Genomic DNA, 27,164 nt, shown 5'->3' with positions numbered 1-27,164 from the left:
TTAAGGGAAACCTACATACCAAATTTCGTTGAGATATCTCAATTTTTGCTCGAGTTATCGTGTACTCGGACGGACGGACAGACAGATTTCTTTCTGATTTCTTTTTTCATCCTGATCATTTATGTATACATTTGCCTATATCTATCTCGATTCGTTTTGGCTGTTACAAACAACCGTTATGTGAACAAAATTAATATACCCTTGTGCACAAGTGCGCTCGGGTATAAAAATATAATAACAGGATTACAGAAATGGCATAAAAAGCACTTTTAGCATGAAATAGTATTTGAAAAATTCAATTTACTAGAAGCAATAGGTCAGACAAAAATTTGGTCAAGACATTTTTCATGATTGGATAAAAACTTGGAGGTCACTCCTCGTACACCAGCATACTTCCACCCTGTTTGTAAATGGGTGCAGAATGTAAAACTAATTCACTGGTTGCCCATTTTATCCTTTAAAAAGGTAAAAAGTCATGCAAGAAATAGAGGAATTTTCAAGTTTGGTTTTGAGCCAATAAACTCATAATTCCAAAGAAATCACTATCACATTTCTATAGGAGAAAATTAGGTTCCTCTCAAATTAAAATTTTATTAAACAAAGTTGGCTATAATTTTCTGTGCGTGTTTAGTTTATAAGTTAAAAAATGACAATACATCAATAGATTTTTGGTAAAATTTGGCAGACATTTTTACTGCAACTGTGAAATCTTATATATACATACAAAGATAGGTAAAAGTTTCAGCACGTTTGGAAGGCGCCACACCCCCTTTTTAAATTGCCCCAATTTTATCCATGAGCATGGGATTGATTTCATATGTATGTATATCTCCATACCAAGTTCCAGTACTCTACCACTAACACTTCCAGAGATATGCAGTAGAAAAAATTCTTTTTCATTGGGAAGTGCCAGGCCCTGTTTTCTAAAAGCTCCAATTTTTGCTATTGATTTCACATATGTCCGTACCAATTTCTCTAATTTTCTCCATAAGTTTGCGATTGATTTCATATGCCTAAATATTTCTGCACCAAGTTCCAGTACTCTACCATAAAAAAGTTATAGATGGATCAACCGATAGATAGAGATAGATAAGAAGAACAATTACGACGAGGCCTTTTATACAGTTTACCTTTAATACCTTTAAAAAAATTATAATTAATTTATATTTGAAATATTATTTCATTGGTATAAATATGGTAAAAAATAACTCCGGAAAGGCTGATGATAGTGCTTACAATTTATGAAAGTTCAACATATTTTGTTGAAGCTGCCTTCTGTTTTTTATCAAGATTACACCACTAGTAATGTGAATAAAAAAATTAAACAGATAAATGTCAAATAAAAATACGAATTTCTTAAACACCACAGTGAGAATTTTTGATAGTTATGCATAGATACAAAACTTTAAACCCGAGGCGCAATGAAATGCAATGGTATATCATTCGTTGTGGCAAATACTTATATAAGTATGTGCATATGTATGTCTACAAAATTAATGATACATCATTCACTGGGGCGTATACGTAATGTAAACGAATGCTTTTTATATTGCATCAACCACCAGATAAGTTACATAAATGAGTAGCAAATCGTATTGAAAACCCCCATACGTAAAGAAAAAGAATATTAATTAACTTCAGTCGAAAAAGAACCAACAAAAGCGCAGGGATATTTAATTAAACTCAACGTATTTTTGCAAAAAACAAAAATATCACCAGTTTATCTCTCTTTTAAGGTTTCAAAATGAATTGGTTGCAGGTGTTATACTAAATAAAGCTTCAACGTATGTAACAAAGGGGTGCAGAGTTATGCGAATTTATAAATGGATTTCTGCTCTGCATGTAGCGAAATTGCAACTGTTGCGGCTGCTTCTATTCTAAAATTCGCTGGCGTGATTTTGCAACATTGTTAATTTAATGCACTGCATATTGCATTTGCAGTGTACGTAACTTAGAGCACTACATACATAAACAACAGCAGCAAACGGATTGTGTTGGTTTAGCTGTGTATAAAATTTTCAAATATGTATTTTCTTGTTGCAAGTAATTAATGCCCCGCGTGTGGCAGGCAACGTGTTGCCGCATCCACCATCGCTACCACAAACTGATGCATTTCATTCGTGCGTAACCGAAAGGGTGAACAAATTTGTAATTTACTTACCCACATACAGACGCAGCACACATAAACTCGCATACAAATACGATTGTTGGTTATCAGGTATTTGTTTGTGGGTATTTGGTTTAGTTATGGAAGCTGCATTTAGTCTATTTACAAATACGCCCAGCAAGTTGTATAATGGTTGTGCCCATCGGCGTAGCCAGAATGAAATTTAGGGGGGGGAGGAGGGCTCGACGCTATTAAGCTGGCATTTCAGGGTACTATTTTATATATATATAAGGAAAATTTGAATGTTAGGGGGGGCTCGAGCACCCCCCGCCCCTACCTGGCTACGCCCATGGTTGTGCCCACTAGCCACATTCTCCAATCTCAAACGTTAGAGGACGGCTCGAAAAACTATTGAGAATCATAGCGATCTCAACAAAAATGGGACATAGTTCTCCACTCGAGAAAATATTAATTCTCTAATCGAATTCTAATATTGGTCTCTAAGGGATTCGAATGTGAATTTCAAACTGCTGTTTTGCCTTAATAAGTAAAACGCTTTGTTTGTAAAATTTGTATAAATGTATTTGCAATAAAATAATAATGAATTATTTGAACTTAAACATTATTTATGATTCATTCATTTGGAATATTGCTTATTTACATTTATTTGAATTTGCGTTATTTCTCGAATCGAATGAAGTTCTCGAACTTCGTCATCGACTCGAGAACGATTAGAAAATTACCCCAGTTATCTAATGTAGAAATCCAAATTTGTCTGACGTTAGAGACTGTGTTTGCTGGGTGTACACATATTTATATAAAATATTTAAAGACATATACATTTCCACACAAATATGCATATGTATGCATGTATACATATTTAAGTATATGGGGGTGCACGCCATTAAAGCGATAAAAAGCGCATTCAACTTATTTATGCTTACGTACTTGTGTATATAATATTTGTACAAGTAGGAAAAGTAACTTATTTGATTACTTTAACATTTTTGCTTTAGTAAAATATTTGCTTGCACTCAGAGCTACTGCGCACGCTTGTCAGCTCGTTACTACTACTACTTTATCTACATAATTTACTATAGCACGCATGCACTCATAAAGCATTAAGGTACTTATATGAATATGAAATGCGCACAGATGTAAAATGAAAAAAATCGTTAGTTAGTTAAAAAGTTGTATTTTGTATATAAAACTATGCATTTTGAGTTTTTAAGTATAAAACTTAGCGGTAGCGTTGTTGCGAAAATAGATTATGTACGATATACATACCTACATAAATTAACAAGAACGAACGTTCAATGGAATAGCTTTGTGGCGAGATAAGTGCCGCCGACGTCGCTCTGTACAGGAATATGCTGAATACTGCATTTGAAATTTATTAATTCCTCAAATATGTACCATTGCATATGCATACGGATGTATGTACTTAAATACATATATGCATATTTTCATATAAATCGTATTTTCAATTCATGTACTAACATCCAATGCAATCTCGGTTGACTCTCTCCCTCTACTTTCCCATTTCTAGTTCTAGTGCTCGTATTCGTCGTTTATAATCGCCGACGCGAGGCGCACATTAAATATCCCGGCCCGGATGATGATGTGCGAGAGAATATTATCAATTATGACGATGAGGGTGGCGGCGAGGATGATATGACTGCATTCGATATTACTCCGCTGCAAATACCAATTGGCGGGCCAATGCCACCCGAATTGGCTGCCATAAAAATGCCAATAATGTGTAAGTACAAATAGCGCTAATGCTTTATAAATATTTGTTTAAGCAAATAAGTAGTAACTTTTAATCCGAAAATGGAAAATGAAAACTTCCATTGACGTGAAATGGAGAGGATTTTAAAAGCAGTGTTGAATTTGAATGTTAATTGTTTGCATATTTGGTGAAAATCCAGTTGGTCCGAACTGTTAATGAGCACACAAAAATAGGTATTTGGGAAACTTATGGGGGATACATGCACGCGTATTATTTCAAATGTCATCTAGAGTATGTTTCAAAAATAATTATGCTATTTTGAGAAACGTTTGGTGCAATTAAATAAGGATCGATAGGACTGGAAATCTGACGATTTTTTGCATAGTAGTAAATCTTTTTTCAATGTTATAAGGCCAGTCGTAAAACTTCATTTGCGGGGCTCAGGGGTTGTGCCATCTCAACCAAAGTGTGTTCAGGATTTTTGTCGCTCGCGGAAGCACTCATTTAAGGGCCTTGAAACTATGCCCAGACGTTCTACACTTGGTAGTCAAAACCCAGGAAGGTGTTGCTTCATCTCATCAACATTTGTTATACCCAAGGTTAAAGTTTCTCCTTTTTGGTGAAAACATTTAATTACTTTTCATAATAGTTTATATATTTACTCTTTCACTTTCATCCGCGGACCTTTGTATTTTTCGTGAGTCCACAGTAAAATTTGCTGCTTAATATTTTAGATGTAATTTTATTCACCTATTGGCCATTTTTTCAACAATAGGTCATAAGACCTGTTGCGAAAAAGGTGATCACAATTGTTTTCAAGATAACCCTCAAATAAAGTTTACGGTATTAAAAACAATAAACCACCATGCAAAAAATCGTCAAAATTTCGTTATTTAACGGAGAGTTTTTTTTTACAAAAAGTTAGTGAGTATTATATTCATGTTCAGCAATCTAATACGGGTGACAAACGGGTTCACTTATTTGCATAAACAGCATTTAGTTGCATTTACCCGGCGGGACTGTGGTAACAAAATGTTACTAAGGGTATGTGGCAGGGTATGATATACCCGCATAGAAAATATACTCCAAAATGTATTTGACATAGAATTTGCAGTGAAATAAAGATGCTTTACTGTAACAGGCAATGTTGTAGTTCAATTTAATTTAAATATATGCAGTTTAACACTTTTATTATTACAAATAATTGAAGAAACACGAAATTATAAACTTTTCAAACAAAAATTTTGGTACTTTAAAAAAATCCACAAAAGATTAAAAGGAAAGTGTATTTACAAAAAAATACCGTATACTCCATACATATGGCTTTCCACATATTGGGATGATGAATGTGGAGGTTCATTTACTTGGAATGAGATTCTCTGAAGAATAAATGTTGTAATATTACATACCAAGCGATGTTAGCAAGCTTGTAACTCGAGCAAAAGCCACCGCCCCACTGCGATCACGCCACAATTCTCTAACTCAGTGCTTTGATTATAGCTACACAAAACAACGAAACGTTTGAATAACCAGAGAAAAAAATACACTCATATAAGTAACAGGATGGGTATGTCACACCCAGCTACATTCTCGCCGGGTTAACTCATGCATTTTACTCTTTCAAATGCGCATAAACAGCCGAGCAAATGCACGAAATTTTTGGGAATTAACTCGGATCAGAGGAATTTTCGATGACAACACTGGTAAAAACGACACTGGTACAAGTCCGCGATAGCCGAGTGGTGAGAGTTGCGTGCTACAAGCCTGTAGCTGCTCGATCCTCGGTTGGAGCGATTGCCAACAAATTTTTTGTTTTTATTATTTATTTTATTTTATTTTTATTTATGTATTTAATTTTACTTTACTTTGTTTTCATTTGCTTTATTTTATATAACATTTTTTGTTTTACTATTAGTTAATTTAAATTTTTAGAGTTGAATTTTATTAAAAAGTCAGCAACATTTAACTGAAAGCAACGTTAAAAAAATATAGAGCCTATAAAAAATTAATAAAAACGAAATAAATGAAAATTCTACTGGTCGTGGGACTCGAACCCACGACCTTGCCTGTAAGGGCAAAATTATTATGCACATTTATGTGCTAGTTTATCTGTATAAGAATGCTCGTCTGTCTCGCGCTTAAAACTTGGTTAAACAAAAAATATTTTTTAAGGAGGTAGAGTTCTTTAATCTAACTAATACTCAGTTGCAATGGATCAGTAATACTATCTAAATATGATCAGGATTAGAGTGGCTTCATGGTTTCATATGCTCTTTGGAATCTCTTCTATGCTATCTCACGTTTTGAAAATAAGCACCTGCAAAAATTGCATTTATTCTTATTTTTCAAATTTATTATATCGTCACTAGACACGAATATAGGCGCGCCATTATTTTGAAGGCGAAAAAGGACGCATTGACGAAAAAGGACTAGGTTTACGCGTTGACGGCGAAGAAAGACGCGTAATCATAGATGTCTACCAAGCCAAGGACTGTCACTTCAGCATTATTCCCCAAAAATTTTTTCTTCGTTGAAGTTTTTTTATGCGTTTTTTTCGCGGTCAACTTTTAAGCTCGCGCCTTTATTCGTGTCCAGTGTTGCCATTTCAGCCCTTTGGTGGCTAGATTTAGCTACCACATACTTTTTTTGGCCACATAAATTTAGAACAGCCACTAGCCCTTTTTTTTAGTCCTTTGGAAAATTTATTCATCCTTGACATGAAAAAGTGGTATATGCTTAACTTGATCTATTTTTTTCATTTATGAAGGGATGCATTTTTAAACTAAGAAAGACTATGTATGTGTATATGTATTGTACGTTCCTTACGTTTTTATATAAACTTCAAAAGTGTTAGGGCAGTTAACTTATCTAGATAGATAGGTTTACAGCCCTAAATATGCTTAATTTGTTAAAGGGCTCATAGACAGTGTGCAAACCCCTTTTTATTTTAGTGTTTAAAATCGGCAAAAAGATGTGGTAGATTTGAATAAGATGTGGTAGATTTTCCAATTCATATTTTTATTGAGTATACATATCGCACACCGTTGTCAAAAGAGGCACAACTCAAAACTTAGATCGGGAAATATCGTACAGATTCAACGTAATCGGTGCAAAAACAAGTATACCATTAGTTTTCTAGTTAGAGAATATAATCATGAAGAAAAAAATATTTTCATTAATTTGAGAAATATCCTACAGATTGATTTATGCAAAAAAATCGACCAAATTATTTTTCCATTGCATAATACTTTAGCAAATACAAATATGCGGATTTTTGAAATATTAAAAAGTTAAGGCACAGATATATTTAAAGCAAAATTTATGATATACCTTTTTACAAATTTACTGATTAATTTTTAAATTTCGTATAAGAATTGAGTTGAAATTTTAGACTTTTGTGAAAATTTTAAACAAATGTTCTGCCTAAAAATGTGGTAGATTTTAAGCCTTGTGTGGTAGATGCGGTAGACACCCAAATTTTAAAAAATATGTGGTAGAGGTTTGCACACTGCCCATAGATGATGCCAGCATGCCGGCGCCAGTAAATTATTTTTAGCTCTTTCTAGCCCTTTTTTAAAAGGAATTTGGCTACCACTAAAAATGATTCGCGGCAACACTGTTCTTGTCNAAATGTTCTGCCTAAAAATGTGGTAGATTTTAAGCCTTGTGTGGTAGATGCGGTAGACACCCAAATTTTAAAAAATATGTGGTAGAGGTTTGCACACTGCCCATAGATGATGCCAGCATGCCGGCGCCAGTAAATTATTTTTAGCTCTTTCTAGCCCTTTTTTAAAAGGAATTTGGCTACCACTAAAAATGATTCGCGGCAACACTGTTCTTGTCTAGTGACGATATGTACATAATATGTAGGCATACCTGTGATTTTTTTTTTGAGTTTATTATCCTTCAGCGTATTTGATTTTGATAAAAAATATAACCACCAAACCATATAACGGGGTAACGAGACAGGTCAACCTAGATGTTTAAAAACCGAAGTCCAATTACGAAATGTTCTATGTGGAGTTTACCTAATCAGAAGTTTTCTTAAAAATATTCAATAGAATAGAAATGAATAATTAGTTATTTGCCATTCAACTCTGGAAGCTTGTAATGTTTATGGGCAGCTGGATTATACTGGCTTCGTCCAATTCCTCCATGCACTTTTTCCGACCTTTTTGATAACAGCCTGTTTTCGTACTTCCGTCAATCATATTAGGATGCCATTTTTTAAGGCTCTTATATTATCTGAAAAGACCGCTATAGTAGCCTCCATAATAAGTAGAATACCTTTTCAGTCTGAAGCACAACACAATGAAGAACAACCTCAATATATTTCTCTTACTTCCATGCGTGCAAACTGTTGGGCTGACCTAAAATCTCTGTGCTCACAATTTACCTAACCGGTCCGAAATGGCTGCGTTCTTACATGCGCAGTAATAGTCTGTCCTCTAAGATAAACTTGTCGGAACTTATTAGTTTTAGTCAGACAAATAATAATAACACGGCGCTACAAAAAAAGTTTTGAAATACACCCGAAACAAAACCTAGTGTAGGTTGTAGCTATGGTTGAGTACAACATAAAATAGTTCCTGAACCCTCCATTTTTATTTAATTTAAAAACAACCGTTATGTTCGTTCTTGATGCACTTATCTATTAACAGCTTGACTATTTTTCATCCGATTTTGAAAACAAAACATGTTTTAAAGAGAGAATGTATAGACCCTTAGTCTGACCTGTCTCGTTACCCCGTTATATGGTTTGGTGGTTATATTTTTTATCAAAATAAAATACTCTGAAGAATATTCAACTCACAAGTAAAGAAGTCTAAGTTCGGGCGAAACCGAACTTCCGTCGCTTCAACTTTCTCTGAACTACCTTTGCATGATAAACAGGGGTGTTTTTCCCGATTTCAACGTTTTTGATAATATACAGAGTAAGACTTAATGATATAATTGAACTAAGTTAGGTACAAATGGATAAGGTGGTTACCGAGATACAACTTTGTAGTCATAAAGTAGGCGGTGACACGCCCAATTCCTTAAAGTCTATAGCAGTGTTATTTATTGTAGGAGATTGTTGTAACTATTAACTTGGAGCAAATTAGCATCCTCAGTTATTAAAATATCGCAGTTTTCGTATATCCGAAATTAACCGTTATATGGGAACCGGGTTCAATTTTAGTCTGATTTGAATAATTTTCAACCCAATTTTTTTCCGTACCACGGTTATTAAGCGCACAGAGTTTGGTAGAAATTTATAAATCGGTTACCGAGATACACATTTGTGGTCACAAGTGGGCGGTGCCACCCCCATTATCCAAAAGTTTATAATATTATAGTTTTCTGCGAAGTAGTTATTGCAATTGTTGATTTTAAGTGAATTAGCTGCAGTAGTTATTGATTTATCGCAGTTTTCGTGTTCCTGTAAATTACCGTTATAAGGCAGGCGGGCGTGGTTATAGGCCTATTTCAAATATATTTCTTAGCTAGACCGTACTCAAGACTCGTACCGAGTTTGGTAAGGATTGGTGAAGCGGCTACGGAGATACAGCATTTCATCATAAGTGAGCGGGGTGACGCTCATTTTTCAAAAATTTCATAATAATATTATTTCGCACCAAAATTTTACTTCACATGCTAACTTTCAACAATTTGAATCCATTGCTTACTGAAATATCGTAGTTTTGGTATTTTTCGAAAATATCATTATATGGGAAGTGGGCGTGGTTACAGTCCAATTTCGCTTATTTTCAATACCAACCTACCTTGGCTAAAGGGCAACCAACATACCAAACTTCATTGAGGTATCTCAATTTTTGCTCGAGTTATCGTGTACACGGACAGATGGACGGGCAGACAGACATGGCTTAATCGCTTTCTCTTTTCATTCTGAGCATTTATATACACATTTGTCCATATCCATCTCGATTCATTTTGGCCGTTACAAACAACCGTTACGCGAGCAGAGTTAATATACCCTTGTGCACAAGTGCTCTCGGGTCTAAAAACAGATCACAGGAATTCCTACGTACATATGTACATATGTATAATAAATTTAAAAAATAAGAGTAAATGCCATTTGTGTGGATGCTTCTTTTCAAAACTTCAGATAGCAAAACGCCGCTCACGCGCCAAACGGGAGGCTCACGCCGATAGTCTTTAGNTGAGGGGGTGTGTGAGGCTGAAAGTTGTTTTTATCACAAAATAACTTATGAACTTCTCTTAGTTGGAGATTTAGCTGTAACTTGACATCAAAACATCTAAGTTTCAAGACAGTCGATTTTTGTATTTTTGTCCACCTTCGCGGCACTGTGCGGCGGGGCAACTGCCCATAGAAGAGATTCCAAAGAGCATAGGAAACCATGAATCCAGATCATATTTAGATATTTTTACTGATCCATTGCAACTGAGTATTATTTAGATCAGAGGTTCCCAAACTCTTTTTCTCGTAGACCCCTTTCAAAAATTTCCTGGTTTCGATGGACCCCCTGCTGATACATTTCTAAATATTCCCAAAGCTCGTAAAAAAATGAAATGTGAAAATTAGATCTAACAATGTAAATTTGCATCGCGGGTGAATTCAAAAACTAAACTCGGAATGGCCAAAATAAAAGTAAAATATTTTCTTGTGTTCTATTAAAAAAATAATGGGATTACACACTTGTAGGTTTTAAAAAATAGAGCTCGTAAATACATCAAAATACTCTCTCACTCGTAGGAGTCACATTTTTTAAGAGCACTGCGGGCGCTAGCGTTTTTTACATTATCTTCACCATAAACTCATCAAATGTTCGGCTCACTCATAACTTTGCACGTGGAGTATATGTAAAATTGTTTATTTGTATTAATGGCATCATTTTTATTTTTAACGCTCCGAGTTTTAAAGTGAGGCGAAAAATAGTTATCACATTTTTAAAACACAAAACTTAAAACATCAAAACGGCTAAGCTTCTTACGCCAAACTTTTAATTCAGAAACTGACAATAGAGAAAAGAACGAGTGCCTCTCAGTCGTTTCTGAGTTTCTGATGATGGCTTCGATTGCCGACGGTGAAAGTGCTAAAACCGGTTGCGGACCGAGGAATGCCTGATCTGAGCCAACTCTGGCCAAACGACCAGATGACTCATAATCAGGTACTCCTGAGTGACCTGCCACCCAGAGTATGTTAACCATCATATTTTAGTCGAGACTTGCATTGCCGAACTAGTTTGGAAGTACTTAAATAGAGGGCTGTTCAATGCCTTAAGTGCTGCTTGGTTGTCGCTGCAGTCACGTAAACTCCTTCCCCTCCACCTGTGTTCCACCACGTAGTCCATGGCTTTGAGTATTGCAATTACCTCAGCCTGGAAGACCGAAGCATATTCCCCTACAGAAAAGTGAAGGTTTTCTCCATTAACTTCGAAAAAGACCTCAGATCATGACCCAGAGTCAGTTTCGGAGCCATCAGTGAAGATTGGACAATGTGTGAGTCCGGTCTCAGCGATAGAATCAAACCAGGATTCAGTCTCAGGGAACTCAACATTATAGAATCTCTTCAAAAACGTAATGGTGGCGTACTATCCTGTAGCATTGAAAAGACACAAGTGCTTAAGTCTCTGCCGCCAGCAATTTTCGCCGCGCCCCACTCATTGCATTCCAACATCCGGTTCTTTTTAGTCTGCAGGTGGTCTTTAATGCTTCCCCACGTATGAAAACACAAAGTGACGGTAAGTGCAGCAGTGCGTCAAGAGCACTATACACCACTCAAAAAAATTTAAGTTAAATAAAGAAGCTATTAAGCAACCATTTTGGTTATTTACATCGAAACCAGATAAATTTTCGTGGACCCGCATTTACAACTCATGGACCCCCATATTTTTTTTACGTCACCATGGACCTCCGTCGAGTCTACCGTGGACCCCGTGGAAATAGCAGTATACTTCTTATACAATACATATCGTTACCTTAATTCACAAAGGCCCTAGCCAACACTTTTTCGAAACTGCGTTTTTCATAGATTTTGGTAGGATATATTAAAATACACCCTCACTAAAAATTTTTAAGTACTATGTAGTAGTAAAAAGCCCTACCTGATTTTGATATTCTTTGTATAAGGTTTTTTGCTTTTCCTGTAAAATAGAACTTTGTTGGTTAGGGCCTTTGTGAATTAAGGTAACGATATATGTTATTATTTATATTTATGTTAATGAATAAAAAATACATTTAATTTAAGAAAATATAAATAATTTCGAAATGTGATATTTTCATTAAAGTCGTATTAGTTTAATTTAACTCTTGAGATGTTACGCAATTGTTATACCATTAAGTGCACCTAAGTATATCTCTGAATATATCATACAATACCTCGTTTAAAATGTCAAATTTCTTGAAAGTATAAACGCATTTCATTATTAATTGCCTAATTTTCATACTTTTCCACTACGATTTTCCGAAGAAGGTATTTAATTGTTTTTCCCTATTCTCCATCCCTCGAAAATGGGCAAATCCTAGCGTTACGGACGTTACGCTCGGACGCTTCTTTTGACTTTTTTGCTGAAAAAAATTATAAAATGGAAATTTGAATTTGAATTAATGTTTGTGTATTTTCCTTCGAAGCTTGTATTCGGACGTTGCTCAAAAAGGAAGCGATTTCGATATGACCATCAAAGTCAACCGATTTGCGCAAATTGTAATATATGGAGAACAAAATCTAAAATAATTTTTTGAAGAAAAAATGATGAAGTAAACACTATATCGAGCCTTAACCGCCAAAATAACGTAAGCGACATTTTTTTTTTNTAAAGACAGCGAATCTAAATATGGTATCAACAGAGCTCGCATCCAATATTCTGCTTCGGTTGTTGATGGAGGGTTGGCTCTGTGTTGTTGTCTTTGTACACTTCTTGGTGGTGTTAGCTCAACATCCATCTTTTCAGCAATTTCGTAAGCCTCTGCCAACAGCTCTATAATTCCTTCTTCCGCCTTAATTCTGTGTCCGTTTATTAAGCCAATAATTGTGTTTATATGCTTTGAGCATAACATCAAGTTTATTGTTGTTGCCTGGAATGCAGTGACCACCGGTTCGAGAATTTTGGAGTATTTCGCGATCATGCATACGGTTATTATGGACATAGGCCTGCTTGCCGCTGAATGTAACTGAAAAGCAACTTTTTTTGTTGCAGTATTTCCTTCAATTGACAACTTTTGAAGCCCTTCTGCGATCTTAATGAAACTCGTCTTAAATACTTCTATTGATTTGTATTTTTGGGACCATCGCGTTTCACAGAGCATTGAAATATTTGGCGCACACTTACGTCGAGAAGGAGATTCCCTAAAAAATGTTATTATGTCCTTAATAGTTGCCACCGTGTTTCTTACATCCGGAACCATGTTTAAATCGTTGACTACTAGATTGAGCCTATGGCTAGCACAGTGAAAAAAAAGAGCCTTTGTATATTTTTCTCTTAATATTTTTTGAACGCCGCCAGCTTTACCAGCCATTGTGGAACAGCCGTCATAACCCTGTCCTACGCATTTACTTTCATCGAGTTCGAAATCTTGAAGAAAACTGCTTATAGCGCTTGCAATCGATTTAGCGTCCATTGAGACCAACTCAACGAAACCTAAAAACTCTTCGCGTACCCCAATATTATCATCATAAAACCGTACACCTATAGAAAGCTGTTCCATACCCGATATATCCGCGCTTTCATCTGCCAAAATACTGTACGCTGGTGCTTTTTTTATATCCTGTACGATGTGGTTTTTTATAACCAACAAATGATTTTTCATTACGTTTTCGCCTGCTTCGGTCCTTAGCTTTAGTAAGTCTAACAGAATGCCTACAATTTAATGTGAACAACCTTATACTCTTCTTATATATTGCAGTAAATTCAGAAGAAAGATTTTTTCCCATAACTAAAGATTACATGGAGTTGTTGAAAAAAATTTAGCCGCACCCTATATTGACAAGATTTCAATTTTTTTGGTTATTCAAATTTAGTTATTTTTATAAATATATATTGCATTCCTTAACAAAAACCGTATAAACCATATCAAAAAAAATTCAACAAACTTTCGTAAAAATTGCGAGCATTTTAATTAGATTTTTAGAAAGATTTTGATTATGCAGTTTTGGAGCCCTTTCAAAAGTGCATAATTCAAACGGCTAAAAATTACCGTTGAGCTTCCATGTAACGAATAAACACAATTTATTGTTATATGGAAGAAAACCGTACCATCTTCAACAAAAAAAATCTCAACAATCAATGGTTATTTTTAGATATCTGAAACTTGCACTTTACTATACTAGAATCGAATGGGCTAAAAAAATTGCATAATCAAAATCTTTATAAAAATCTAATTAAAAAGATCGCAATTTTAACGAAAGTTTGTTGGATTTTTTTTGATATGGTTTATACGGTTTTTGTTAAAGAAAGCAATATATATTTATAAAAATAACTAAATTCGAATAACCAAAAATAATAATAATTTAATCTTGTCAATATGTTGTGCGGCTATATTTTTTTTGACCACTGTATTTGCTTTAAGTTCTACCCCGAAAATCCTTCTATAAATAAGATGTGCAAATGCTTACCTTCCTCGTTTCTTCTTCCTCTACTAAGTGCGATATCGTGCGCCCCGCAAAAAATAATTGTTGAAATAATAGACCGAATAATTTGTCTATTCAACCCAATAGTACTTTTATAGTTTTCTTGAATTGCTATATCGATTGGCTGGTCTTTCATAATTGTGTTTGCTACAGTAAGGGCATCTTTATGCCAACGACAGTTCTCATGGTTTTTTGCGTATTCCGTCATATGCTTGTAACGAACAAAGACACGGACAATCAACGAACCGAGTACACCTTGTGCGTTCGCCGGAGGAAATAACACACAATTAGGGGATTCACAAGACGTGTTAACCGCCGTAAAATCTTAAGCTTAACACTTGTTTATGTAAAATAGCGGTTAAAATGGTTGGGGGGTTGGCTAATTATATATTCTTTATCAGTTTAAAAGAATTTCGGTTTAGTTAGAAATCCCTTAAAACCATTTTAATTAAAAAAGATGTTAACCTTAAGATTTTACGACGGTTAACACGTCTTGTGAATCCCCTAAATATAAACACAACGCTCCATTTAATTTTTTCGAATATCTTAGCCATGGAGAAAACAACTCTAACCAATCGTGTCTAAATCTTCTGTCTGAATTGTCTTTGGGGAAAATATAATCAACGGGAGGATTCCAGCAACGCCTCAGCATCTCAATTTTTTCCTCATGTGACATGAGGGATGATTTTCCAATCCACTTTCCGATGTCATTTGCTGGAATATCTGATAAATTTTCTATCAACAAATAATAAACTGTGTTTAAATAAATATTCATTTAAACTGACCTTTATAGCTTGAAGGTCTTTCCTGAAGACTTGAAGTAGACGCTGAAACCTCTTCAACCTGTTCTGTAGTTGGTTCTACAATTCTTCTTTTTGGTGCTGCAAAGAGGGAAAAAGTTTAAATTTTGCATCAACCTTCTACTTCGCGTCCTACCTGACAAAAACTTTCTTATGTCCATGTTCTTTTTATTTTTTCTTTGTTTTGTATTTGCACACCGCGAACATTTTTTCCCGCACACAGCACAATTAATAGCGATAATAAAGTATCAAAAACTTCCAAATATGTATGTATTCATATTTGGAATTGAAATACTACAGGGTGCTTAATATGATCAAACAGTGTAATTTAAAAATGGTAAATTAATAATACTATGTTCACACAGAGCAATTTCCTTCGATTTTCATTGAAACTCGGCTACTGACGAAAAGGTACTGTGAAAATCGGACCGTGTGTACATACATGTGTAGTATAAATATTAATAGCTACAAAAATTCGGTACTCAACCAAAAGAGCTAGAAAAGATAAGGATGGAGTTACCGTTTTTTTGGTATGTCTTTCTTGGATTTAGGGGGGCGAATGCCCATGTACGTAAGATAGATATTAAAGAATATTAAAAAAATTTGGCTAAATTTTCAAAATTAAGTTTTACGTCAGTTAAAGCCGTTCGTAACGGTTCTGTTAAATGTTGGTTAGTCAATAGGTACGTTGGTTTAAATCTCCGGTAAAAAATGTCCAACAGCGAAATACCGGCGAAATGTCATCTGTTCTCTCACAAGAGAAAAATATCAAGTTAGACGAACAGCTGATAGAAATGTCAAAAGTATAAAATTAAAAACGTAAAAATCCCGAAGTCTTATGCTGACACAGTTAACTCACTAAACGAATAATTACTTCCTTCTTACAAGTTTAATTAGTCGCATTTTACTATTTTAACATCCAAACCATCAAATTCAATCCCAGCAGAAAGCGGCAGCTTTCCCTCAAAATGAAATGTCATTTTGCTCTCTCAATTTCCCCTACTTTGCAAGTTTTTTGCGTACGCGAATGCAACTAATTGTGTATATACGGTATTTTGACTTTACTAATTTCATTGTAGAGTACAAAGGCTCACAGCTATACGTTGTACCAAAAATTTGAAATATACAGAACGCAGCTGTTTTCAACAGCGGATATTTTAAACCTGGTACTTGTTGCCGGAAGCAATGGCAAAGCTTTATGTTGCATTTCCAGTGCCTTATCTTCTTTTACTTCCAAAAACTCCAACTCTTCGCTTTTGTTAACAAGGAATATTTCGGATATTTTAAATCATCCTCAATTATGTTACATAAAAATGGGTTTATGAAATATGCAAACGTACATATAAATAACTTCAAATCGGCAAATCTCTTTTCAAAATCTGCTTTTAAATCATTTGCATTATTTTTTTTTTTCTAGCCATGAAAAATGATGAAATATTCTTTTTTTGAGATCATGAATAAAAAGGCGTAGTTTAGCTTCAAAACTTAAAGTAATTTGCGACAAATCAACAACATTTTTATTCTCTCCTTGGAGAGACAAATTCAAGTTTTGCAAATGTTCCGTCATATCGGAAAAGAACATTAAGTCAGAAAACCAATTTTCATTCTCCAATTGCGGGTAATATTCCGATCTAAATTTGCGTATGTTTATATAAAAAGAATAAATTTAAAAAAATAACACAATGGAAAAGAATGTCTACAAAGAAATATGTATTTTAAAAAGTAAAAAGAGCCAAAATGTTCTAAGCAAAGTGGAAGTAAAAAGAGCCGCACTTTGCCAAGCAAAGAGCCGCATTTGGCTCAAAGAGTCGTGTTTGCCCACCGTTGCCATATAGGCTAGGGCCAAAAGTAATAACCGTACTAGAAATTCGCTGAAATTTCGTATATGCGCTATTTGGCACTTAGGAATAAAGAAATGTGGAAAATGGTAAAATTCAACGCGCTATAACGCCCACAGCTCTTATGGGCGGAAATATGTAGTAAATTGTACTTTATTTTTATAGTAATTCCTTAAGTTTTTTTTAAGAGCCGCGTTTGCCCCACCGTTGTTATATACTTTGATTATAAATCCGTAATTAATGTCACATTTTATTTGCTGCTAGTAGTTCATTTTTTTGAGCAGATCCCTCCCAGCTCAGCTGAGAAATACATCCATCTATCGTCAATAATTTTAGTCTTTTATTAGTTTTTTTTTTATTTAGGCACAGAGAGGAAAACGAACTAAAAACTGTAAAGTATTATTCCTCGATTTTATGGTACTCCTTCGGCAAATGAGCGATATTCTTATGTTGCTTCAACTATTTACATATTTACGTGTAAGAATTTCACAAATTAAAGAAGTCTAATGTCAGAGATTTGCTCGTATTTTACTTTTAGAATTAATAAATTTGTAAACAACTTTTAATCTCAAATTTCCGAACCACAACTATCCTTAGGCCTCTTATTCAGAGCTATTTAAAGCACTTAACTTTGTCAAAGCCAATGCAAGTTTCTAAATAGTATTTACATATCTCAAACTTATAAACTTATGTATGTACATTAGGGTGGTCCAAAAACAGTAAAGTCGGAATTGTAATGCTCTCACCACCTAGTATTGTTCTATATTGAAAAAAGTATACCCCTATTTTTTTATTTTGAAATCAAAAGATATTTAGAGGTCGCTCAAAGCGCTCAAAGTTTCCCAAGTGTTTTTATATGGGAAAAATAAATTTTTTCGTAGAAAGGGTATAGAATTCTTGAAAGTCAATATTTTTCGATCGGAGAACTCTGGTTCTCTTCAGGAGACTTTCAGTAATAACACCCAATTGTTTATTTAACCATTTTTTAATACTAACGATTTTTTATTGGTCGCCTCATTGCATTTTTCGGGGTTTTTGTGGGTTTTTGGCGGACCTGTAAATTATAGTTGCAATAAAAAAATGGTTAAGTAAACAATTGGGTATTATTATTGGGAATCTCCTGCAGATAAACAGAGTTTTCTGGTAGAAAAATATTCATTTTTAACTATTCTATACCATTTCTACGAAAAGTTGTGTTTTACCCATATAAAATACATGGAAAACTTTGGGCGCTTTGAGCGACCTCTAAATATTTTTTGATTTCAAAGTACAAAAATAAGGGTATATTTTGTTCGGTATAGAACAATCCTAAGAGGTAAGAGCATAAAAATTCCGACTTTACTTTTTCACATGCATTTTTGGACCACCCTAATGTACATAGATGACATATTTTATTCTCTTGTATACCTTGCCTTCTGTACGTACATACTAGGGATGTCGCGAATGTGGAATTTTAGACATCCGCGGATGCGAATGCGGATGCGGATGTTTAAAAGCTAACATCCGCGGATGCGGATGCGAACGCGGATGTCAAATATTTTTAAGAAATAAAACTGATGAGTACATTAGGTGATTTAGGTAAATAAAAAATGGAAAAGTTAGTAATTTTTAATAGTGTTTTTTTATTTAGTACTTAAGTTAAACAATTGGAACATTGTATTTAAGAAAGAGTAATTTTGCTGCCTTTTCCGGTTACAGCCTATTTCCTGACTTGTCGTAAATCAAACCTGCGCACTAGGTAACTACGCGCTCGAAACTTGACAACATTGTAAATTCTTTTCGATTGACGCTGCACCAGTTAAGAGCACTTTCAGTTATATTTCTTTTTTTTTTATTGCGTTGCAATAATTCCTTTTTGACAATTGCATCGGGGCTGCAAGTGTCGGATGCATCCTCTTGACTTTCATCTTCACAATCTAGCATTATGGCAAGATCGATGTTTAAACACCGTTGTGTTCCAATTTGGAGAACCAATTCTTTTGTTTGTTTCAGAATTTGGAGAACCTGTTACGTCATCAGCGTTTTTCGGTTTTAGTTTTAGCAAATCATTTTTAATACTGTCTTCTGGGACTGGTTTGAAAAATGTGTGCTTATAGCGACGTTGTGAATAGGTGGATATGGCATATAAATTGTTATTTTCTGGGGATGAAAATTTCGAAGAAAATTCTGTTTTGAAAGTCGTGGCTGTCAGCAGAATTAGTTTAAAATCTTGTTATTTTGTTAAAAAGGTACCCTGCTTTTTATAATAATTTTAATTATTTGAATCACGACCAGTAATGAATAGCTTGTATATAGTTTTTTTTATTAGTTAGTTGAGCTCGGCTTTTCCTAGTTGCAGGCAGTCACAATTGATTACTCACCGCTGTCGGTACCATAACCCATCAAATCCGTTTTGTTGTTCTATTTCATGCGCTCAATGTGTTTTGATATATTTTTTGAGGCGAATGAAAGCAAATTTTCAACATATCGTTAATACTAATTTAAAAGGGCGNTACATTAGGTGATTTAGGTAAATAAAAAATGGAAAAGTTAGTAATTTTTAATAGTGTTTTTTTATTTAGTACTTAAGTTAAACAATTGGAACATTGTATTTAAGAAAGAGTAATTTTGCTGCCTTTTCCGGTTACAGCCTATTTCCTGACTTGTCGTAAATCAAACCTGCGCACTAGGTAACTACGCGCTCGAAACTTGACAACATTGTAAATTCTTTTCGATTGACGCTGCACCAGTTAAGAGCACTTTCAGTTATATTTCTTTTTTTTTTATTGCGTTGCAATAATTCCTTTTTGACAATTGCATCGGGGCTGCAAGTGTCGGATGCATCCTCTTGACTTTCATCTTCACAATCTAGCATTATGGCAAGATCGATGTTTAAACACCGTTGTGTTCCAATTTGGAGAACCAATTCTTTTGTTTGTTTCAGAATTTGGAGAACCTGTTACGTCATCAGCGTTTTTCGGTTTTAGTTTTAGCAAATCATTTTTAATACTGTCTTCTGGGACTGGTTTGAAAAATGTGTGCTTATAGCGACGTTGTGAATAGGTGGATATGGCATATAAATTGTTATTTTCTGGGGATGAAAATTTCGAAGAAAATTCTGTTTTGAAAGTCGTGGCTGTCAGCAGAATTAGTTTAAAATCTTGTTATTTTGTTAAAAAGGTACCCTGCTTTTTATAATAATTTTAATTATTTGAATCACGACCAGTAATGAATAGCTTGTATATAGTTTTTTTTATTAGTTAGTTGAGCTCGGCTTTTCCTAGTTGCAGGCAGTCACAATTGATTACTCACCGCTGTCGGTACCATAACCCATCAAATCCGTTTTGTTGTTCTATTTCATGCGCTCAATGTGTTTTGATATATTTTTTGAGGCGAATGAAAGCAAATTTTCAACATATCGTTAATACTAATTTAAAAGGGCGTATTTCACATTGTCGCTGAAATACAAAAAATCACAACTAACTAAATTTTTGTATTGCCTAAAACGATGTGGGGACTTATGATTCGATGAAATGCATGATAATCAAAAATTATTAATAATAATAATGAATTAATTAATTATTTAATTTGTGAACTTGGCTGTCAACTTATTTAGTACATATCATTTCATCTTTATTTCGATGCGTGGTAATTTTGACAATTTACACAAAACTAAAATAAATGTTTCTGTTTCTGAGCTGAAAGACTAATAAAAGGGAACACGGAAGCATACTAAGTTTTATGAACATACTAAGTTTTATGAGAAAAAAAAATTACACCTTTCTAAGAAGAAGTAGAAAAAACTAGCGATTAACGTAGCATCTCCATTTTTTTTTTGTTTGCCAGATATATGTTTTATCAGTGCACATGCACAATATTCGCATTCGCAAATGCTCCGCATTGATTATTGCGAATGCGAATGTTAAAATTTATGCGGAAGTTCCGCGGTTGCGAATGCGAATATTCGCAACAACCCTGGTACATATGTACATATAAAGTTCACAAGCGACCGTATTAAATTTGTAGGCAACATGGATTTGCACTTCAACCTGCGTTGCGTTGCTTCGGAGAGTACTGACTTTGCTCCAACTGGCTTTTTAAAAATGCTGCGACAGAGAACTTTTTTCGCACAAAGCGCTAAAATATGTTGAAATTTTCTTGTTGGTTGGATGCCCATCCGTTCACTCTACGAATTTCTTCTTACAGCTTCCATATCTACTTATTTACTTATTTAATATATGTACATACTACATTCATACTTACTCATCTCAAACTCATACTGATTTTATTAGAAATTTTCTTCCTTACCATTTCGCAACGTTGCAGATCCGGTGATGACGCTAATGCCCGGCCAGGAGCCAAACGTAGGCATGTTCATCGAGGAACACAAAAAGCGTGCCGATGGTGACCCAAATGCACCGCCTTTCGACGACTTACGCAATTACGCTTATGAAGGTGGTGGTAGCACAGCCGGCTCGCTGAGTTCGCTGGCCTCTGGTGAGTACTTCAATGAATAGCTGGAATATATGTAGGAAAAGGAATGTAAAAAATGAATATAAACACAACTTAGTACATGTAACACCGTCCAACAAAATAAGACTATTTTGCACCCATAAAAAATCAAGAATTTCTGGAAAGTAGTGGCAAAAAAGGGCCCGTGTTTCTGAATCAATTCATTTATGGTTTCTATGAGAAAAAAGAACAATGCCGATTCAGTCAATAGAATATTGCCTTTTGATCTTTTAAACTTTATTAAGCTTCGTATTGAAAGGTCCTTGGGGTTGCTAATTACGTATTTGAAAACAGTTTTTAAAAACTCAACATTGCGGATGCATGTTTAAACTAATTTTCAGCCCTCTATGAAATTTTAACCCACTTCAAAAAAAAGGAGGAGGTTATTAATTCGTCGGAATATTTTTTTTATGAATGTTACCGCATAACTTTGGACCACGTGAACCGATTTCTATAAATAATTTTTTAAAGGAAAGGTGGTATCCCCGAGGTGGTCGCATTCTCATTTGGTTTAGATCCGATCATTGGATCAAGAAGAAATTAACGGAACTCTTAAAATTTTATATGAGAACTGAAGTCGGTTTTGTTTTTTGCTTAAAAATTACTTGTATATCCAAGAGTTTTTTGAGTCGCTGATTACAACAAGTTTATTTAAAATCTGTGACCTTTAAATTTCGATCCCTTTATACAAAGACTACTCCTCTACTTAAAAGATCAAGGGACCGGTTCTAAAAAATTAAATATGTGTGTATTTCTTTTAGGAGAATTTTGGTAATATATATGTATATTTAAGAATTTGTAGTAATTTGCATGAAAATTGATAAAAGTTATTTTCTTAGCTTTAACTCCAATTACTAGTGTTAACTTAAAAATTAAATAATTTTTTCTGATTTACTTAGTCTATTTACGGATATTTTTAACTAATACTGTTTGTTTTTAAGTATAATTAATTAACTAAAATTAATTTTTGGCTTTTCATGCAAATTGCTAAAAATTCTAAAATATGCTCAAGTAGCACACTGGTGTATAACTTGGTGTAAATTTGTGAATTTTCAATTAATCAGATTTATACCGAAATTCGTAAATTTACAACAAGTTATATACCAGTGTGATACTTGAGTACCTGTCCCCAATAAAAACAATCTCGACAATCTAGGTATTATAATTATTGTAGGGGAGGGGCGGAAAGTTAAATTTCCAGGCCTGTGTTATATTTAAACTTAAACAACAAAATAATGACCTTTAGAATTTTCCAATTTTGATTTTAATTTTGTAATTATCCACCACTCCATATTGAATCCGCCATTTTTTAAAACTGATTTCAATTTCCTAGTCATCGACTCATAACTTTCGGATATCCAAATTCATAAAAATCTGAATTTTTAAATCCATCCGCCATTTTGAATTTTTAAAAACTTACTTCAGATTTGTAATCAGCAAGCCCAAAAACCCTTGAATACGAAGTTTAATAAAGTTTAACAAATCAGAAGGCAATATTCTATTGACCGATTCAGTATAGAGGTTGTTTTCCCCCATAGAAACTGTAAATAACTTGCTTTAAAAAAACGGCAAAATACTGGTACCAGAAGTCTCTTCTTTCCGAAAATGCTGGATTTTTTCATGGGTGCAAAATTGTGTCGGACTCTGTAATAAATGAATAAAGCTAAGGGTGTTAATTAGCTTTATATATTTTTTTTTTTGAATACAGTATATTTTGCTTAGCTGCACATCCTTCTTTGCACGAAAAACTTGTGCACTTAACCGAAAAAGGCAATTAAGCGAATTTTCTTTCCTACTTCAATGAGGAAGGTATCCAAATTCCTATGAAACCAAATAATAGAGAAGCACTTACCACGTAGAAATTACTGCAAGTGAAATTTTTACCGAATAGTATCTAATTATCTATATAACTACATAAATTTATAGCCATTTTCGTTGTTCTGCCTGATGAACAAAAAAAATAAAAAGTTGTAAAATTAGGTAATTGTAGGGCCAGTGCAGGTAAACGTAATACTTACTTTGATAATTGATACTAGTCGCACAATTTTTAAGGCAGGTATCGCCAATGTGCAGGTATGCTAAATGCATCTATCGGAGCAGTTTCCTTATAAGTGTTAAAAATAATGCCTCTGATACGCATTTTGGGGTAGATATCTTAAATGTGCACTTAAGCATAGAGGCAGCAAAGCAAAATATACTGTACATACACTGAGAAATTAGTTTAGTTTCGATAACTAAATATATTTTAATAGTTGCACATTTTTTCATTATTTAGGAACTATGTATTACCAAGGCTTGGGAACCATAACCGACGTTTGGTAATTACAACTAAATGTACATATTAAAACTGGTTACATTTGTCTACGTTCAGCCAAATTGTTGAAAATTATGCACGCGAAACGTTTAACGGGCAAAATTAGGTAATATCGGAAGTTCTTCTGGTGCGCGCGTAAGTCAACAGGGCATTTCTCAGTGAATATAAAATTCAATTTAGTTATAATTTAAGGGTATATGCATGTGCATCCCATGGTACGTAAAGCAACTGATATTGACCGGAGTTTCTCACGACTCTTTCTGTTTTATCGCTTTTTTTTCGGGAAATTCTTACCACCATATGTTTACATTAATAACTCTTTATTCCCTTCGGTGCCAACTGACGCCAAAGGGAAACTCCTTTCCATCGCAGAGGAGGCCTCCCTCTTCCTCTGGTACCACCAGCAGGTCCCGAGTTAAAGACTTTCAGAGTTGAACCTTCTGTATCCATTCGGACGATATGGCCAACCCAGTGGAGCCGCTGCATTTTAATTCACTACACTAAAGAACGTGTCAGACGTGGCAATATTTCGAACTTTTCCACGCAATTCGCTGTCAAATTGAGAAAAAGAAATTTCATTTCGATGTAAGAAGAGCCAGAAAAACCTTTCTGTCACATTTTGGAAATCAGTTTCAAAAATAAAAGTTGCAAAATGTGACTGCAATTTAGAGAGCGCAAATCGATTTCGGAAATATATTTCAACTTGCTCGTGCTGCACTAGCAATCTGCAATTCACCTTTTGGAAATTAAAAACCTCTTTCTAAAGACATTTTACATGCAAGGTGTGACTGCTCATGCAACTGCTTTCTGAAATTTCTCAATTTAACAGCATTTTCGAAAAATTGCCACGTCTGACACGCTCTTTAGTCCATGTGTTTGTAAAGCTCATACAGCACCTCGTTCTATCGTCTGCGGTAATCGCCATCGCCATCGCCGTCGCCAACGCGTAAACGCCCGTAAATTTTTTCTCTCGATAATGCTAATGCTGGTTGCCAAATAAACAAAATTCTCTACCTTTTCAAAATTATAACCGTCAACAGTGACATGGGTGCTGGGGCGAGAATGCGCTGGCTGTTTGTTATATGACAGGAGGTACTTCGACTTGTCCAGACTAAATCGCTCTGTTTTCTTATCGAACTAAGAAAACGAACAGCATATTTCTTGTTATTTTTCACCGATGATGTCGATGTCATCAGCTTATGCGCACGGTGGGCAGGAAGCGAAGATAGGTTGCATAAAAATGTCGACAAAATCTGAAAGCAGGGTTGTATTTGTTGATATCTTAAGGTTAAGAATCCGCTTAAATTGAAATCCTAGCTGCTCCTGTTTTAAAGATATCCACATTTTATATACTTCTGATAGGATATATTTGCAAAAGAGGAAGGCGTACTTCTCGATAATTAGAGCATATTTATACGAAAAGAAATCTCATACAAATCTGTTCACTCCGCATAATAAGTAAATAAATTCAAAGCTTGTATGAGATTTATTTTGGTATTTATGTACTCTTCTGTCAGGAAATAATGACTATTGTACTTCCAGAACACAAATGCGATCATAAAGAAAATCGCATGAAAGTATGCGCTTTGTGTGTAGGGCTGCCAGACGTCCCGGTTTTCCCGGACATGTCCCGGTTTTAGACTATTTGTCCCGGTGTCCCGGTCCAACCTTAAAATGTCCCGGGTTTCATTTAAGTGTCCCGGTTTTCGATTTGATTGCACAACTTTTGCTTAAAAATGACTACGCTGAGAGAAAAAACGCGTTGTAATATTAAGAAAAATTTTATGAATTTACTGGGGGAAATAACTCATAGTAAACATGAATATTTTTTATTTGATTATCGTTTTGAAATGTTCGTACTTAAAAACAATACTTTCATACCACGCACACGTGGTGTTGAATCAAACTGAACATTTTAATGCACATTTACATGTCTGGCTGTAGCTGAGTGCACGAAGATGCTTGGCACAATTTGCTAATTTCCAGAGCGTCAGGGTTCAAATCCCATTACAGACAACATGGAATTTAAATAAATTTTTTTTTTAACTTAATTATGAAAAAGCATCCGTTAAGTGCAAAGCGCTTTATTTTAATATTGGCGTATTTCAATTGAATATTTCTATACTAAATACTAAAATTTGTATACTTAAATTATTACGAGTTGGGTTGGTGCTCTTTCATATGCGATTTTTTTTTTAAATGTAGCACGTTTTGCATAAGCAATAGTTGATGATTAATATAAGTATGTACCTAAATACGTTAAAATGACATGCACAGAGTTTTACAATTATAGCAAAAGCCAGAAATTTTGAAACAAGCTCACAGCAACGAAACAAATGACTGATATTTTAATGTTACCTCGTATTTATTTATTTTTTTTCGCGAAACCTAGATTACTTATAAGTACCGTGCCGTACAAAATTATTGGCTCGGAGACACTTTCATCTGATCACAATTTCTAATCAGATCTTTTAGAAAAATGTTTAAAATGTAGCTTTTGAGCCAATTAGTAAAGTGCAAGTCTGAAGTTACCAGAAAATTTCGTTGATTTTTTGCAATTATTTATTTTTTGCTGACAGTGTCTTCCACATATAAAAAAAGGTCGAACATAGTTTGTATGGAAGAAACTCTCAGTAAAAACAATACCAAATATATTGCCTCGTTCAAAGCCATGAGCAAAATCGTGAATACATGGTTTTCCGCAAAACAAGCGGATCTTAGTAATTTTGATAAAAATCTTAACGAACTCCGCACAGCTTTGAAAAGTACTGGAATTTCTCAAACTGTCAAAATCCATTTTATCCTTAAACATTTAAAGCAATCTATTTCATTCTTGAATAACGATGGTTTAGGATTATGGTCCGAGCAGGCCGGGAAGTCAGTTCATAGGGAATTCTTTAAATTCTGGGATAGATTCAAAATAAATATGATTGATAAACCAACTTTTGTGAGTCGCCTGAAGAAAACTGTAATGACATTTTCATTCCAGCATATATAAAAACTTAACTAAACAATAAAATATTTAAATACTAAAATGCGTGACTATATTATATGGTAAGCCAACAAAAAAAATAAAAGGAAACAAAAAACAAATATAAAAAAATAAAGCAAGAAAAAAATATAAAAAAGTAAAACCAAAAAAACCAAAAAAAGAACAAAGAGGTGCAAAGTAAGTTGCCTCTACGTGGTGCGCCTTGGAAACGATTGAAACCGGCTAAAAACTTACATAAACTTATATTTTCACATAATATATATACACACATTTACTCACATATACATTGTTGAATATTC

The 27,164-nt window shown here is 34.4% G+C and overlaps 1 protein-coding gene across 1 annotated transcript in view; it reads left to right on the top strand.

The window, feature by feature from the left end:
• The window catches only part of LOC108383084 (neural-cadherin), a 198,968-nt gene that overhangs the window by 145,302 nt on the left and 26,502 nt on the right, over positions 1-27,164 (top strand). The window contains exons 10-11 of the mRNA XM_017639472.1: positions 3,657-3,869; positions 21,374-21,544. Of these exons, the coding sequence (XP_017494961.1) occupies positions 3,657-3,869; positions 21,374-21,544 (384 nt within the window). The remainder of the gene's footprint in view (positions 1-3,656; positions 3,870-21,373; positions 21,545-27,164) is intronic.

The sequence above is a fragment of the Rhagoletis zephyria genome, unplaced genomic scaffold (assembly GCF_001687245.7).
Source record: "Rhagoletis zephyria isolate East Lansing unplaced genomic scaffold, Rhagoletis_zephyria_1.1 Rzeph_scaffold_00152, whole genome shotgun sequence".
Lineage (NCBI taxonomy): Eukaryota > Metazoa > Arthropoda > Insecta > Diptera > Tephritidae > Rhagoletis > Rhagoletis zephyria.
This window is presented reverse-complemented; position numbering and strand designations above follow the sequence as displayed.